Source organism: Rissa tridactyla, chromosome 1 (genome assembly GCF_028500815.1).
Source record: "Rissa tridactyla isolate bRisTri1 chromosome 1, bRisTri1.patW.cur.20221130, whole genome shotgun sequence".
Classification (NCBI taxonomy): domain Eukaryota; kingdom Metazoa; phylum Chordata; class Aves; order Charadriiformes; family Laridae; genus Rissa; species Rissa tridactyla.
In genome coordinates this window covers 102,193,365-102,211,503 of record NC_071466.1, presented here as the reverse complement: position 1 = coordinate 102,211,503, position 18,139 = coordinate 102,193,365, and the positions used below count along the sequence as shown (strand labels likewise).

The 18,139-nt window shown below is 39.1% G+C and overlaps 1 protein-coding gene across 2 annotated transcripts in view; it reads left to right on the top strand.

The window, feature by feature from the left end:
* Positions 1-18,139, top strand: part of SIM2 (SIM bHLH transcription factor 2) — a 61,053-nt gene that overhangs the window by 28,680 nt on the left and 14,234 nt on the right. For both annotated transcript variants that reach the window (XM_054205066.1, XM_054205151.1), the window contains exons 5-7: positions 7,455-7,540; positions 9,799-9,998; positions 13,790-13,896. In XM_054205066.1, coding sequence (XP_054061041.1) covers positions 7,455-7,540; positions 9,799-9,998; positions 13,790-13,896 — 393 coding nt within the window. The remainder of the gene's footprint in view (positions 1-7,454; positions 7,541-9,798; positions 9,999-13,789; positions 13,897-18,139) is intronic.

Below are 18,139 nucleotides of genomic sequence, written 5' to 3'. Positions count from 1 at the left end.
TGACTGTTTTCTTTCAAAAGAGGTGAAAGATGGAGTGGAAAGCAAAGACGGATTTCATAGTTGCACCCCCAGGGATGGACAACTCTGGCTTCCATAAAGCTAACCATAATTTCACAGAAATGCTTGGAGAATCCTGTTTGGCAGTCATGTGCAATATGAGTGAACAAACGCACAAATTCTTTATCTGAAATAGCAAGATTCATTTGCTTTACCGTGACATTTATTCCGGTTATGAGAGTGAAAAAATACAAATCTGTAAAATATAAACAGGCTATTTTATTCTTGATTAGTGCTTGCAGTCAAACTGTATTGCATGATATGCTAGGCTAAGGAAAGAAAAGGGATTATCAGAGAAGGCATAATTGGTAGAAATGATACTCAGTGCTGTGAGAAAGAAATACATCTCCTGCTTGTTCATAGACAGCAATGTTTTTCTATGTTCTTATTCACAGATTGCTGTGTTTCAGCTCTGTGAGGATGTTAACACACAGATAAGTTTGGGCTGGGATCTGAATGAAGCCATTTACTCTCTGCCTCATTTACAGCTTTTACTGAATCTACCCAGCAGTGCTCAAGGGAGGGAGCCTCTGTAAGATGACCAGGCGATACAGTGATATATTTATAGAATAGAAAAAGAACTCTGAATCTGATAAGAGAAACATGGAGTTTGGCTAAAAAATATACAGTGATACATTTGAAATGGACATCTTTGACATAGATATGGACTCTGACTTGCAGTGCCTCCCCCTATAAAGCTCATTATAGATGATACCTCAATTTTATTAAAATATCTGTTAGTAGACATATTGAAAAAGTCAGGATCTCTGTAACTGCAGTTACACCCTTCCAAAGAAGAGCAGCAGAAAGGATAGAGAAATCTGCTTGAAGTATATAATCCTGTTGATCAAAACTAGTATTTTATGTGCATCAGTTTTCATTTCCAGCTATTACCAATCACCCAGGGGAAGAATGGAAAACTGGAATTCCAGGATAAAAACTGAGAGTCTCACAGGTCATTCTTAAAAAGATTTCAATAAAGTTTGTGGAGCAGTGGGGAGAGGACAATCACTTTCAAACGTTAAACATTGATACAGGGCAAACAAAATCAGAAATTTGCTATCATAAGTGAATCCAAGTTACAACAAATATTGGAAGTTGTTGGAATAGAAAAATAAAGCAGTGATTGTGTCCCACATAACTGGATAAAGAAAAGCACTATGCCAAAAATGGAAGGGTAAACATTTAGAAAGAACCCTGAAGCTCTGCTTTTCATCTCTAATTCCTGTAGTAGATAAATACAACATCAATAAGTTCTGGGAAATGTTAAAAGCTGTACTAAGATGGTTGGTCTGCTTTTCAGGAAGCTATCATCAGAGCCTTTCAAGATACTTAGCAATTTAGAAGTGGGGGTGGAGGTTTCTTTTTAGCTATAGCAGGTATTGAGACATTTCTTTGACTCATCTTCTGAAAAAAGCTTGAACAGAAGAATGTTCGAATTTTCAAAACTATTCAACTCGTGAAGAGAAGGATCAATTTCCCAAATATTTTAAAATTATTTGGGAGAGGGAAGCAAGTCACACTGAGGTAAAGAGGGAAAATAGAGGCTGACATGGAAAGAAAAGATGGGAAAAGCAGACCCACGCTGCAATACCTACACCCATAAAGGAACACTGCATTAAAACCTTCCATAGCAATACACAGCTGTTTGTCAGAATTAGAGATGGCTATGGCAAATGCAGGTGCAATTAACCAAACAAATTTTGTAATGTGGTGGACTTGCTGGGATAGTAGGTATTTGAAAGAAATGGCACTGAATAAGAGATACAACAGTGAAATTTAGCATGAGTTGCAGCAAAATTTGCCATCTCCCTGTGGTGACTGCTCACTTTTTTGAAACCTCAAGTGGCTGGGAGAGGAGTGGCTGGAGAGAAGCCCTGCAGAAAGGGATCTGGGGCTGCTGCCTGACACTAAGCTGAGTATGGCCCTGGCAGCCAAGAGGGCAAACCACATTCTGGGGTGCATCAAACACAGTGTAACAAACCAGTCAAAAGAGGTGTTTATCCCACTGCATTTCGCATTGATGCAGCCTCACCTTGCGTACTGTGTGCAGTTCTGGGCTCCACCATTTAAGAAGGATGTGAAGAACCTTAAATGCATCCAGAGGAAGGCAACAAAGCTGGTAAAAGGGCTGGAAGGAATGTCTTGTGAGTGGCTAAGGACTTCGGGCTTGTCTAGTTTGGACAAAAGGAGGTTGAGGGGCAACCTCATTGATCTCTACAGCTTTGTGAGGTGGGGAAATGGAGAGGGAGGTACTGATCTCTTCTCCTCTGTATCCAGTAACAGGGCACATGGGAATGGTTCAGAGCTGCATGAGAGGAAGTTCAGACTTGACATCAGGAAACTTTTCTTTAGCAATAGAGTGGTCAAACACTGAAACAGGCTTCTAAGAGAGGTGGTCGATGCCCCAAGCCTGTCAGCGTTTAAGAGGCATTTGGACAATGCCCTTAATATAACATGCTTTAACTTTTGGACAGCCTGAAAGTGGTCAGGCAGTTGGACTAGGTGATCCTTGTAGGTTCCTTCCAACTGAACCATTCTATTCTATTCTATTCTATTCTATTCTATTCTATTCTATTCTATTCTATTCTATTCTATTCTATTCTGCTTGTCAATTTTCCAGTTTTTCAGCTTGCTTCTGGAAGTTGTAGTCAACATAATATATAATATCTCCTGAAGTGACAAATATGAATTTACATATGAGATTGTTTTACTCCCATCTAAAATATCCCCAATACCACACTGTGTGATGATAAAGTTGTTTCATTTCCAGGTGTTGCGAATGCACAGTTGGAAAGTACAGTCTACCGTGGCAGACATTGCTATGCTTAATGAAGTCTCCTTTGTTTCTTGCAGCTCTAAAGATGCTGTTTTGTAAATACATCAAGTTACATCCATAAAAACACACAGAGAGTACATACACGGAGATTAAGTGCTGTAATAGTGTTGTTTTAATCATTATCACTACTAATAATATGAAGTACACCCTCAGGCAGAAAAATGGCGTTTCTTTTGTTAGAGCTGAAGGCATCTTTGCATTGGATCTGGTTTTATTTCTTATTCTCCCTTTTCATCAAAGGAAAAAAAAAACCACAAACCAGAACCAAAGCTAAGCAATATGTAGTTATCAATATCCATACAGTTTGAATGGATTATTTTTTCTTCTGTGATATGGATGGAAGACAAAAACCTGTTGGTTTCATCTTTTCTCTATGACAAACAGACATAGTTTATATATAGATTTTTAATATTTCCTTAACACTTAAAGGAAAGGTGTTAATATCACTTACAGTGATGCATTTATATAGTTAAAATTTCAGAATAATTCACTAGAGTGGTTAAGCTTCGATTATTAGATGACATGAATATTCTCTAATATTTAAGAAGACTATTTTCTTTCAGTGTTGCTTATATTCTGGTCCAGTCATAATATCTTACTGTTCATTATTCTCTCTCTTAAGTTTCACATGTACGTGCTTAACCCACAGTTCTCTCAACCTTTAACTACTTAAGAACTAGTAGCTCTTGACTGGTTTCCTCTCTGTTTCAAACCTCTTTTACCTTCTTGATAGCCTAAGATTCTCTCTGTTATTTATATGTGCTGTGCTTACATGTTTGCTTGAACGAACAGTAGTGATATCAATAGTTACTTTACTAAGTCTACATGCTTTATGCTGTTATATTTTTGCAGTTTTTCAAAACTTAATTCTGATTGATAAAATCACTTAACTCTTAATAATGGGTTACATTCACCTCTTACTTAAGCCTGAAATGCTTATTTTACATATAGTGTTTTTCTGTCTTCCCTAATTTGAGACTTTTACTACATCCCTGGACATCTCCAGTCATTCTGCTTTTACAGCAGGTGCTGGCTATTTATGCTACAGGCTTTTTTCCTGCTTTATAACTGAGCTTTCATGCCTACTATTGCCTCACAATTTTGTGATTAACCTCTGCAGCAGGACAGCATGCATTAGTAATCACTCTTCTCACAGCTCATCTGATTTCTCCTATTTGAATATTCAGTGTCTCCCTCTTTGCTTGCTAAACCTTTAAGTACCTCATTTTCTTCCTACATTCTCTTCATCAGTGTAGATCATCTTAATTGCATCAGGTACAGCCTGGATGTGATATTTTAAGTTTTGCATTATATTGACGGATGTGTTAATATCCAGCAGGACACCAGGGCTCTTTGTTTCCCAATCAGCTTTACAATTACAATTTTACTTTAGTTCTTTTTTGCTTTGCTTTTCCCTTCTGCCACTTTCAAGGGTATTGGGGATTCACACTGGCAAAAGTATCAGTTAATATGAATACTAATTCACACTGTTCACGGTCTTGCACATCCAGATTCTTTATGCGAGGGTTTTGGTCTTACTGTGCCTTTATATTTTGCAATCTCTTGATTAGGTCTGGAGGTGGTTTTATTCCCAGTAGGTGTGCACAAACGCACATATATACACAGAGCCCACCAATAACCGATCAACATGGACAGCAGAATAGTGCTTTAAAGGCACTACATACACACTAATAGCATTCACATAAGCATGAACAACATGAATGGTCTGGTCCTGTTCTTTCTTGCCAGCAAGTCAGTCTCAAAGCTTGCTAGTAGATTTTAAACTCTCACACACACACTCACAAAGATCTCTCTCTGGTGGCTTTTGTATACTTCAGCTCCAGTCCTCCAAACAAGATACCAGACGCCATGTAGCACCTGCACATTATTCACTGGGCACCTTGACACAAGCATTAGCCTCAACCAGCCATGTAATAGTCCCAGCTGGCTGGTTAAAAATGCTGTGGCACTCTGCATCCTCCTGTGCTATGGGACAAGCTGCATTACTAAATATCTGCGTTAACAGTTTTTATGGCTCCAGACCATGGTCAGGCTCTCCTTTTCTCCTTTAGACACATTCTGCTTTCCCCTCCTCCAAAATGTCAACTCTCACGGTGACACTAGGCTCCCACATAAACACAAACAATCACTCTTAATATGCACAGGAGGAGGAATGCTTATCATCATGTATACCCTAGTTTGGCCTCTTCAGGTAAAAAGGCAGATTCTGTTTGGCCATGTGAGCCATCTCTCCTTTTGCTTACTTAAGGCATCTTAATATCAGCTAGCCTAAGCCTCAAAAAATGGAAACTCCCGAATGAGTCCTCAGTTACCTCATGGGTAACTCTTCCCTCTTCAGATTCACCATGAGATGAAACTGAATTAAAAGACTAGCCTTTGTTGCTTCAGCAACAAATATAATTATTGCACTTGATTACACACAATGACAAAACTGGTGATTGTTACTGTTCATTCTCACAAATCACATACAGCTACTATTGAATTACAATGCTATCACCCTTCCCTCCCCATCCCACTTAGTGCTAGGGTGTAACTCTACCCCTCTTTGCCCTGTTCTCCTACACCACTCAGCATCCTTGCCCTTGAATTGTTTTAATCACCCTCCTGATTTCCTGGAGAGAGCTTATAGCTAGTTACGAGGCCTGGCGTTCCAGGGGGACATCTTGCTTACAATCTACCATCGTGAAAACAGGGAGACAAGATCTCCTCTTAAATAATGAAACAACTATTTTAAATAACAAAGGAAAAATGTTATCTTACAGTCTGAGTACTACTATAGTTTTATAGACACCTAAAGACCACACTGTATGTCTTAACCTATTCCTGGTGGAATAGTGAAGTTAGAACTAGCTGATTGTTTCTGTAGCAGTGTGATAGTCTTCAGTTGCATTTCAAAATGAAGGAAGCAGCAAATAGAAGGCTTAAAAATAAGGTGTCTGGAAGGAGCTTGTTACTGAAAGAGACTCTTTTAGGTCTTGTGGCAGGACACTTGAAAAGCTTAAGGCATTGCTTCCGCTTCCACTAATCATCTCTTTTTATAGAAGAATATAAGTCATTAAAATTGCTAGCAGCTCAGTTCCTGTCTGAAGATGGTCTTTGTACCCTCGTTACTGTATGTTAATTATTTTTCTCCCTTGGTACCCTTGAAGGGAGAAAGTTACCTTTATTTTGTGTGGATAGGACTGCAGCAGAAAGAGAGCAAGCACTAGCGGTAGGTAACACAGAAAATCTGTATTGAAGCCATGAATTGCACCGATGTTCCTTACTCCCAGATCCATTCTTTACTCATGAGATCATGCTTCAGCAATAGTAATCTATACTGTATGGCTTCCTCCCACCAAATTGTATACATTTGTATTAAAGCTCTATAGTAGATGTGCCAGTTCATTTAAGTGCCTGTTTTTCCCCATACGGATCTCATTTGCATTGGGAAGATAAATGGAAAATTCAAATACTCAGGAAGGCTGATACTAGTTGAGATGCACTACATATTGCATTTCTTTTCCCTCCTCACTAAATCCTTTTTCTGTGGTTGTATCTTCAGACTTTTAAACTCAGAACTTAATGTAGAGAGTTTATTGGTTTCCAGGTAGTGGTCTGAGGCTCAAACCACTGCAGGTGTGTGGCTAAGAGGTGTTAATTGGGTGATGGATACACAAAAATCGGGAACACAACTCAACAGTTAAATCAAATTAAAGCAAGACTACAACTGAATACAGTGGACTTTGGATCGAACCCTGTGGGGAATTAGAAGGTAATACACATTGCAACAAATCTGACACCTGCCCCCGGCTTCCCTGACTTTCCTATTCACAAACGTACCAAATGAGTTTTCTTTTCCTGATACAGTTGTGTTCTGCAAAACTGTAACTTTCAGTAAAAAAAAGTCAGAACTATTAATGATATCTGAATTGTTTTTGAGAATAATTAATATAAGAGAGAATAGTAACTTATTCTTAGCAGAAAATATGTATGTACCTGAGCAATATTTAACTTTAAAACATTTCTGGAGGTTATGCGTGGTGATATTTGTTTAAAAAACATCTACCTAGATGGTTTTGGAAGTCAGTGAAACAGGTAATAATATTGCATATGGAGGCCAGAAGTTCAGCAGTCTGGGCATGAGTAGCTACATACACTCAAATTATTAAAAAAACAATGAATTTTCTTGTTTTCCATTCTGCCATTATTCTGGAGAGTGCCTTCATTTACCTGTGCTCCAAAGAAAGCATTTCCTTCCCTTTACCAATATGGGCTGGTACCTAGCTGTTCAGAAACAAGGTGATTGCCTTGTGAAGGGTGGTAAAACCAGAAATTTGGAGACCTATCATGTTGACTTGTCCAACTTTCATGGGGAATCCTACTGTGAAGGTGAAATAAATCCTGAGGGCAGAGATTGAGTGGGAAAGTAGAATGGCTGACTTCTATTGCTGCCTATGGCTGAGACATAAACACATTTCTTAAATCATGAAAGCCAATGTTATGGACAGTTTTGAAATCTTCAGTAATAAATAAGCAGTGTGGTTTATGCTTTCAGAATATGAAATTGAGAGATCATTTTTCCTGAGAATGAAGTGTGTCCTAGCCAAAAGGAATGCAGGATTGACATGCAGTGGCTACAAGGTAATGTATATAAGCTTCTTCCCTCATCCCCCCCAAGTATTCAACAAGTGTCAAGTTTATTTATTTAGGTTTCTTTACGTATGTGTAGCTGAAAGCAAAGCCTGTGGTGGAAAGAATCAGAACAGATGCAGTAACTGTTGATTGCAGATTCCCTTAGTAATGCAAGTCCAGACGCTCTCACAGTGAGTTGGAGTTTGCTTTGTGGCATATTCCCACATCCTGATTCCTGATCTTCCAGATGGGGAATTGGCTGGAGCACACCCATGAAGATTCAAGCACAATGCACAGCCAGGTCTTATTCCCCTATGGAACTGGAGACAGGTGAGGCAGGAACCCAGACACAGGAACCTGGAAGTCTTCCCACATTCCTTTGCCTCAGTATTACTGTGCTCTGTCTGAGCAGCCACCCAGTTGCACAAGTCACCGCATTGGCCTGACCAGAATTACCTCAACATTAAAGAGACCATAATGTTACCCTGACCAATCATTAATATCAGTTCAGGGTTGAATTGGACTAAACCACCAAGTTTGTTTATAAATCTTATCGGTTGTATTGATTTTCTATTTATTACATGAAATCAGAAGCCATAGCAAATGCTGAGATTCTATAATAACACCTGCCATTCAAGTAGTTCTTATTTTCAGCGTTACAGTGTGCATTTGCTGCTCCTTGAGCTACACAGTATAATTCTATCACTTAAGCATCAGGAGATGAGGTTACTTCACATACAGTTTGGTGAAGATTAATTTTATTTGTTGCTCAAAAAAAATGCAAAAAAAAGGAAAGCATGGAAGAGAAGCAGAGCTCTTTTAAGGAATGTGTTCAAGGTCCAGATATATGTCTATTTACACTGCTATCTACCTGGTTAGCCTGATAATTCTTCATTACATGGACGTCTGTTTGCTCAGCTGCTTTCCAGCAAAAAATGATTCTTTCCCAAAGCTGAATCTGAAATCAGGTAAGAGTAGAGCTTGTAGCGGTGGTATCTCTCTATGTTCTTTATTTTCCCCATTTATGGCTGCTATTGAGGGGGATCAATCACCTTCTCTCTTCTTTTGATCACTATTAAAAGTTTAAACAGTGAAACATTCAAGGATGCATTCATCTAGAGAGATGTTGGCCTAAATTTATTCTCTTTGACTATACTTAGAGTCAGGAATTAATAATTTTGAAAATATCACTTGAATAGCTGAAGCAAAGCAAAAGCTCATGAATCAAATAATATGGGAATTAGTAGGATCTTAAATAAATTTTACTTGCTACTGTACTTTTGCTAAACATACAAATCACACAGTGATTGGTGAGGAGGAAGGAAGGTTAAACAGGAGAAGCCTGTTTATAGATGACTCTTTAGTAGGTTGTTCAGGAGTACTAAATACAGTGGAAATTAATTCCTTTCCATTGGACACAGTTAAAAGTCAAACACATACAGAAATTAAGCTGAAGGATATATAGTATGCCTGCTATTTGGACTAGAAAATTGTTTGGAGCACAAATAATTTCTAAACACCATCATTACATTAAATAAATCTTACATTCTGGAAGAGCTCCCAGGTTACAATTTCCCCCCCTCTTTACATTGTAAATTTTTGCAATCTAACACCGAAGTTATCACTCCTGTGATTAGGAATTATACATACGGGGATTGTACAGGATGTGTACATGGATTCAGAAATCTGGTTTCAAGACCCTGGGCTTGGTCACATGTCAAAAGAACATCATCTGAACTTGACTGGAGAACTTAAAACTAATTTCTAGTGCATTTACATACACAGCAGTTGATATTTATAAACGTGATGCATTAATCTCCACTGGATTTTTAAAGTGTCTGTTTTTTATCAGAATAATAACTCATTAAAATGTAAATGATTATATATACCTATGTGCGTGTGAGAGTGAGTAATTTTAAAAAGCAACTTCCATATTCTTTGATTAATGAACAGGAATTCTGACTGTATCTACAATAAATTTGTATCAAAAAGAGTTTAAAGTATTAACTAGAAAGCAGTCTAGATAGTCCCAAAGAGCATGTGCTTTAATACTGGATTAATCATGTTGGCAGTAAACACGAAAACTGTTTACTGTGTTTTAATCTCCATTTATAAATTAATGCACTTCTGAAGCCTTAACAGACTACACAGTATTTAAGTGTTACAGGGGTGTATTGCTTTATAACCTCATTGAAACTGGGTGGTCAGCTGACTTGCAGCCTCTTCCATTGCCATCAGGTATTGAATGTGTTTTCTTCTCATGCCAGGTGATCCATTGCAGTGGCTATTTGAAGATACGGCAGTATATGCTAGATATGTCTTTGTATGATTCCTGTTACCAAATCGTTGGACTGGTGGCTGTAGGTCAATCTTTACCTCCCAGTGCAATCACTGAGATCAAACTTCACAGTAACATGTTTATGTTCAGAGCAAGTTTGGACTTAAAATTAATATTCCTAGATTCCAGGTAAGCAGCTATTTAATTTCTAGCATAAAGTGTTTTCGAAGTCAAGTGTTATCATAAGCTACAGTGGTTTCCAAACAGATATATCCATGAAAAAATAAAGCACTTCAAAATAGATGTGGAACACAAAGACCACGTGGGTCTTCAAAGCCCTTCAGGTAGCTGGATAGACCATACTTTGTCTTGAATGCCAATGTATAAGAGCCTGTACCTGCCACATCAGAGAGTCAGCTAAAGCCTTCTTGCTGTGAGTAATAGGCAGAAGAGCTGTAATGCATTTTTACCTTAAAGGACATAAATTTTATTATACAAAGGGATAAGGATGTATCGTCATCCATAATTAAAAAAACCCCACAACTGAAACACGGAGGTCAAATGATGTGCTGGGTCATCCAGAAAGCTTTTGACAGAGTAGTAAGAAAACATAGTCTTCTGCACTTTAGTGTAACACTTTAACAGTGAAACCAACCCTACTAATGGCGTTGTTAGAATGGAAATTATTCCATTGGCTACTGCATGAAACGCAGCCTTCTTAAACAAAACTTGGGAAAATTGCTATTACCGGGGAAAGAGAACCCTGCCTTCACTCTCAGCCGATATAGCTCACATACCAGCTGAGAAGAGCACAAAAGCAGAACTGAAGGAGCTGGGAAATGATTCATTCCTCTCTTTTTGAAACATGGTATCTTTTAGTGTACAGTGATACTTTGTACAGTGCAGTTCAAGATACCTTGAGGGGAAACCCACAATTCCCAGACGATATGACAGATTTGACTATTGACAAGGTGATCATTCTTCAAAAATCCCTGCATGTGGAGCACTGTCACATACTCTCTCACTTCTCCGGCATGCTGGATTTGCAAGAAGCACGAATTACATTCAAGTTTAACAGTGAAAAAGAGTCTCTGTCCAAGACAGTGGGGAAGTTTTGCATGGCAGGTCAACCATGCAAGAACATGCTCTTTCTCCATGCTAAGTCAGTGAGATAGTGGGTCATCGGCTGCTAAAATACAAAGACCTAGTTGTTTCTGGAACCCTTGCCTCTTTTGGCATGATTTACTTAATGTAACAGCTACAAAGAAGCACAAGGGACTCAGCAACATGTCTTTGCATGTGGATAAAAGGAAATGATGTGCCTAAGAGGAACCGCCTGGAGCCATAAATGTCTTCAAAGGAGACAGTATAACCAGAGGTGTTGACAGGGGCACAGATAGAACCAGTACTGTTGCATAGCTGTGTTTACCAATGAGCAGATGGGTGTTGTCCACACACAGGACAATCAGGGGTATTAAGCGTTACCAAAGCCCTTTGCTCTCCCAGCTGAGCAAACCAAATTATATTTGCTCAGAGCAGGGACATATTAGGAATAAGACAAAACTGTTTTCAGGCTTGCTTCTGGTACCTATACAAGGAAAAGTGTTGCTAGATCTTTAGAGGTAACAGTCACACCAGACAGGCCAGTATTATAGGGCCATGGGAAGGAGCAGTTAAATAAGCTTTTCTAGATACTTGATACAATGTAAAATAGGCAAGAGTTCATTTATCAAGGTCACTGGAAAAAGGAGTCAGTTACTTCTCTCCAAAGTGCTGCTTCTGATTTTCGTGGTGCAGCCCATTCATTCATTGATACATGGTTTACAAAGGCTTTAGAGAACTCTAGAGGGTAGAAATGATCATTGGGGCAAGCTCTGTTCCCTTCTGTGTGCCCTGTGACATGCAAAGAACAATCTTCAGAGCCCAGGCTCCCTATATAGGCTTATTGAGGGGTTGGTTTTATGTTAAGGAAGTCAAGCAGCTGCGTTTATGTCCAGATTCAAACTTTTCAGAAGTTTGGGTGTCCTCATAGCTGTTGATATTTTTTATGGCCTTCAAAGTGAGGCTGCATCTCCAGAAAAATTAACAGCTGGTTTAGGTTTGGGGCATTTTGTTTGGTTTTGGATTAGTTGTTTCTGTACTCGCCAATTAAGTGAGTAGGATGAAAGTGCCATCCTTGTTTTAATTGCGCTGAAGTCAGAAGGAGCACTGAAACCTGAACAGGATCTTTCACCAGTGTTTCACCATGCTGATAGGCTTAAGTGAGAATTTGGGCCCCTAGAATTGTAAGCCAGGAGGGACAGCAAACACTGCAGAGGAGAAACACAAGCATATAGTCACATATCCTCCTGCAGAAAGAGAGCACGTGAGCTCACTCTGCATTGGCAGTCCCTGCTGAGGCAAAGGCGTACAAGAATTTCCCAGATGAAGGCATAGCTAGGGGAGGTATTCGTACTGCATTTATAAAAAATCAGATGGCAGAGGTGTATTTTTTTTTTCCTTTCTAATTTTCTTCAGAAGAATCCCACCCCACAGTGCTCTTTCTCGAATATGTGAAGAACGCTTGATATAATAATATTCAAGACTGTTAAGTCCTTAGTCTCTGTGGGGTCCCCATGATTGCTTAGCCTTAGGGTAAAAATAAACAAGATGCATAATAGTTGCAAAAGAAAAAAAAAAGTAAAGTAATCAAAGTTTACATTATCTGCAACCCGCAATGACACACGATGCCTGAGACACCTATATTCACATCTGTAGAAACTACTGTGTTATTCTCTGATACAGTGTATCCTTCTGAGTGTTTAAGTTCAGTCCAGAAGCATACTTTTAAAGTGAATCTCCTGACCGTCCCCACTTGTTGCACTGCAGTTCATGTCATGAAGAGGCCTTAGGCATATGAACCAAATTCCTACTGGATGAATCTAAACTGGAAGACAACCTCCAAGAGCATGTCTAAGGCACTCCAACTATTATAAAGCTTTCAGTCCACAGGCCGAGACTAGAGCTATTCCCAAGTAAAAGTCCTGAAATTAAAATATGCAGATGCACTGCTGCTGCAGAAGTATATCCTCATCAGTAACAATTTTACTCTACAAATTGCCTGCTAATGGACTGTGTTGCTTGTTAGTGTAGACATGCCTTTGGATGGTACCTCTGTTCTGCCTTTGTAGGTGAAGAAAGCCCAGGAGAGCATAAAACACCCCCAGGAACACTAGGTAAACAAGCCATATTATGGCCGAGTTGCACAATGTACTTTAAGGATTTTTTGTTTTCAAGCAACTTTGCTAAATAAACAAAAGTCCATTTTGAACCATGAAGTTTGACTCTTCAGGTGTGACCCAGTGTAAGTCTGACTACTGTAGTCTGGTTCTTTAACATCTGCAGAGATGCTGCTGATGTTTCAGATTTGTTCTATTATTCTACTTATCATTGTGGTAGTTTTGGTGAAGTTTAGCTTTTCTTAGTTTTTCTTAGCTTGTGATGTTCATAGCTCCTTGTCTTTCCACATTCTCAGCTGGAATAATCTCCTGCTTCCTTCTTCTGTTAGGCATTAGCCTGAATTTATTTATAGACCACAATCACAGCTTCTATGGACTGACACACATGCTACACTTGTATCTTTGCAAAAGCAAATGAAAATATGTCAGCAGTCCATAGAGTAGTTTTATTGTTTTGTGAACGGCTCCTTAACTGGATCTTTGTGCAAAGAATTGTGCATGGCAGTGGCAAAAGCCCAAAGTGGAAATAAGTAAAAGAACTCTTTTTCCTGCCTGCGTGTAAGGCTGGCCAGGGAATAGCTGCACCTTGCTTTGGCTGGATTGAGAGAGTTTATTTTCTTACAAATATGAGGATTCTGTTTCCAAACTCACATTTTGTCCTGCAGTTTTTAGGCACCTGATTTGTTGGCACAATCAAGTGTTAGGTTAATGAAACTGAATGTTCCTAGAGATTTTGCTTATTATAGAATCTTCCTTTTCCAGGGTGACTGAGTTAACTGGATATGAGCCCCAAGATCTGATAGAAAAAACCCTCTACCACCATGTTCATGGCTGTGATGTGTTCCATTTACGATATGCTCATCATCTGTGTAAGTAAAAAGAATGCTAGACTGAAATTTATTAAGTAGAGTGAGAAGTTTTGCAGACAACAGGCGCTATGCTGGAGAGTAGAGAAAGCTTTCCAAATCTTGACTGGAGGTGGATTTTCAAAAGTGCTTGGCTATCACTTAAGGAAGCCATTAGTTCTGCAAATAAGCTAGATACTCAATATGCTGTGCTTCTGGAAAAAAAAAAAAAAACCACCAAAAAACCCAAACATATCTGGCCACTTTTATCTTTCTACTTAAAGGATCTAGGCTCTTTTAAAAATTTGGACTTGATTCTAGGAGGTGAACTCTTGAAGAAAAAAAAAAAGCAAAAGAACAAATGAGTGAGTGAGAGGGGGAAATCTGAACTTTACTAGCCTCTGTTGTTAAAAGAAAAATTACGCAACAGCTCCCCATTCCTCTGAAATATGTTAGTAATAATCATCCCATGTTTGAAGTGAACGCAAACCAAAAAAACCCTTAGATGAATGTTCATTAATAGCATGTGGATGAGGTTTGGAGAATGGAGTGTCAGGAAAAAAAATTACACATTTAATAATTCCCCATCTGCCAACAGAGACACTAATCATATCTTCAAACATCTGGATTTGGGAAGTAGTTCATTCAGTAGCACATTAATTTGCGAAGCAAATTGAGGGAATAGCTGAACTCTGGATTTGGCTCAGTCTGCCGCAGCCCATACGATGCAAAGATGACATCCAAAAACCCATGTCAATGAATTTTTTTCCAGATTGCTCCCATGGGCTGAAAGCAGCCAGAGTTAAACCCTTCTCTTAGGCTTCCTGAAGGAGAAAGTAGTCAGTGCTTCACCTTAATACGTGCTGTTCATGAGGATCTGGAATATGTATATGAGGATGTATTTGGCAAGTCAGTGCTGAAATGCCAAGTGCCAAATTCTGTTGATGGCAGTGTGTGCTACACTTGGGGAAGCAGAAACTGACCTTTACAGCAAGTTCATATTTACCAAAACAACATCGAATACTCTGGGCCATTGCAAACTAAAAATTAGAATAATGAGGGTACATGGTGATGTCCTGTTGGAGGCATTCTCTTTGTAGCATTAACGTCTGCATCTGGATATGACTGTTGACCTGGACAACATATCACTTGCTATTTTCTCAAGACTATTTGAAATACCTATGTCAACCAATAGAGAGATGATTCCATTATAGCCACAATCATCTCTGGAAAACAGTTTTCCATTTTAGAGCAGAGTGATGGATAATTCTGTGTACACGGTAGAAGGCTTGTACTTTGGCTGCCAATTTGATCTATGTATGACTGTAGTTTTAAAGGAAGAGACACATCATGTTTACTGAATTAACCCCCCACCCCCCCAAGACCAAAAACTCTCAACCAAGCAGAATAACTAAAAGCACTTGTCTAGATACTGTATCTGAATTACAAAGATAAATTATTTTAAAGTTTAAAAACAGAAGAAAAATGTGAGACACGCATAGAAATTTATGAAAGCTTCAAAGCAAATAAATGCCAAAAAGCAAAAAATAATGGCTCATGCTCGGGCAACAGTGGGAACAGTGCAGAATCACAGTCAGAATATCAAGTAATCGGAATTATTAAAACAGATGTAAAGTGTACAAAATTCCTCTGGGGAGCACTGTTATAACTCCCCCACCATCCATCAGTAAATGTCTTAGGAACATGAACAGTAAAAGGTTGGCAAGTTTGACGTACCATTCTATAAAGCAATTTGATGATTAAGTGTCATCTGATGAAGAAATCTGGAGAGAAACATGTTACACCTAATAAGGGTATTAGGAAAAAAAAACCGCAACCCTAAACTAGGGGAACCAATTGCTTTTTCAAAGAGGAAAAAAAATAACGCCGAACTGAAGACCTAAAGCAACCGAACTTTAAGTTAGGCAGCACAGAGAACAAAACAAAGGAAACAGTAAGGGGAACAAGTTAGAAGGAATATAACAAGAACATCAGACTATGAGGAAAATGTAGATGTGAATATTTGCCTAAGGTATGCTGGCAGCAAACAGTGTTTCCTGTTTTAAACAGGATTTGATTAGCTTCCAGCTGTATGAAAAAGCTTCTGGCATTTGAACTAGTGTTATTTATTTCTATAGCACCATCAATATACACAGTGTTTGCTCTGCAACTGGGGAAATGTGGCCACACAAATAATGAGTCCCTGCCTAGGGATCTTGCGTTCTAAAAGACAGGATAGAGAAGCTGTTCCAGTACAGACAAAATATTCCTCTGTTCCAGTATAGACAAAATATTTTTCTGGCCTCAGAGAAATCACTTCATTTGTACCATTGTCTCTCTGCGAGGAGGATTTTGTGCATCCCACATGTTGTAACATCGTTGCTCTTCCCACATAAACTTTTACAAGAGTCACATCTCTGTGCCTTGGCAAGGCAAGCCCCAGACCCAGCTGATGTCATTACTAAACTGTTCTGCCACTTCCTGGAAGTCAAGCTGTATATTTGTAGAACATATCTTACAGAATACCCCAGTTTACTCTCTGTCCATGGCATTGAGTCTACTTGTGCTGCCCCAGCAAACAAGCCTTCTGTCAGAGCTGCACTAGTTTTTAAGAGTGCAACAGAACTGTAGAGTCTGCTAGGGCACCATCCACTGACTGATGACTGGGGGCTGGACGGATGACATGCCAGGTTGTGTGCACCAGGGAAGCTAAAACAATAACGGCTGCAAGCAAAGAACTAAGAAGTCCATTTCTCTTAGTGGATCCTTAAGTGCAGGCTAGGAACTCCCAGCCACATGCCCATCAGCCTGCTGGAACCTTTTAAAATAGGCATCTATGACAGACCAGAAGGACCAGCCCAGCCAGCCCAGTGCCTTTTTCTGCTTGCCTGCTAAACCAAGAGGGAACCACAACAGCGGAACACCCAGTTACAAATGGCACATCTAAGAGCCAAGGCTAAAGCCACTGAATCCTCCCCGTTTGATTGCAGTGGAGGCCACCAAGAAGTCTGAGCCTGCACAGATTGTCTTGGTAGTGGATTTACCTCACTCCCATTTCTGAGGTTTCCCAATCAGCATCAAACAGCGTAATTTAACACAGAGCCAAATGGAAATTGACCTCATTTACTGTATTGGAAGCGCAGCTACTGTCCCCTAGCCAAGGTCAGACTTTCCCCAGATTGCTAAAAATGCAGGAGACACGGAGTCCTCCCCTGTCCCAGGAGAAATATTGGTTTATGCATATAATTAGGAAGGAAAGTTGAACACTGTAGTCCTTAGTGGCTTTCACATCTTTTAAAATACTGTCTTAACTAGAGATCTAAAACAGGGATTTACAAAAAAATCAGTGAGAGAGAAAGCCAAAACTAGTCCCAAAGCACACGGAAGAACTTTGTTATAGCTAGCGATCCATTACAGCATTAATTGCTGTTTTGGAAGACTGAGTAGTAAAGCATTTTGAATTCAAGGAAAACCTGACCATTAAACTAGCACAAAGACTTAGCTCTGAAAAGCTACACTTTCAGCTGACTCTGAAAAGCCACATTACAAAAAAAAATCTGTTAGATGATCTAAGCCAAAATGTAAGCATCATTTCCCAGAACTGGACCATTTGGATTATAGAACACTGAGAAACATAGTGATTCCATGGCATATAGCTGATTATTAACAAATATTTTTATAACAGACTTATTTGGCGTTGTTACACTGAATCTTTGAAGAGCAGGTACAAGACTTTTACCTTGGAGCACTATATTGCACTTAAAAAGTACTCGTGCCTTTATATTTTGTAGGTATCTTTACATACGTACACACATACTCCTCATGATTTTCTTAAATATCTGTACATATGCACACCTCCACCCCACAGAGTATTCTATGGAGAAACGTAGGCATGAAAAAGGATACCAGCAAGTATGAGGCAAAAGCTGATATATAAGAGAGACTTCAAACTCTAAATTGTAGTGCCTTGGTGTCAGCGAGGATGGGTTTTTAAATGTCTTGCAAGGTATTGTTGTTTATCTTGTTGCCTTCTGAACAAATGGATACCATATCCTGTAATGGAAGAAGAACTGACACTTCCAGAAAGACCTGTCTATAACCATTTTGTAAAAGCCTGGTTTTCTTAGGGAGGTTAAGTGGATTTGAAGAAAAGTTTAAATATGTTGTGACATGCACAGATGGCTGGAAGAGTAACCAGTTCAGAGAAATGACCTATATGCTACAGACTTAGAGGACCTTTTAGTAAGAACAAGAACTATTACTCTTC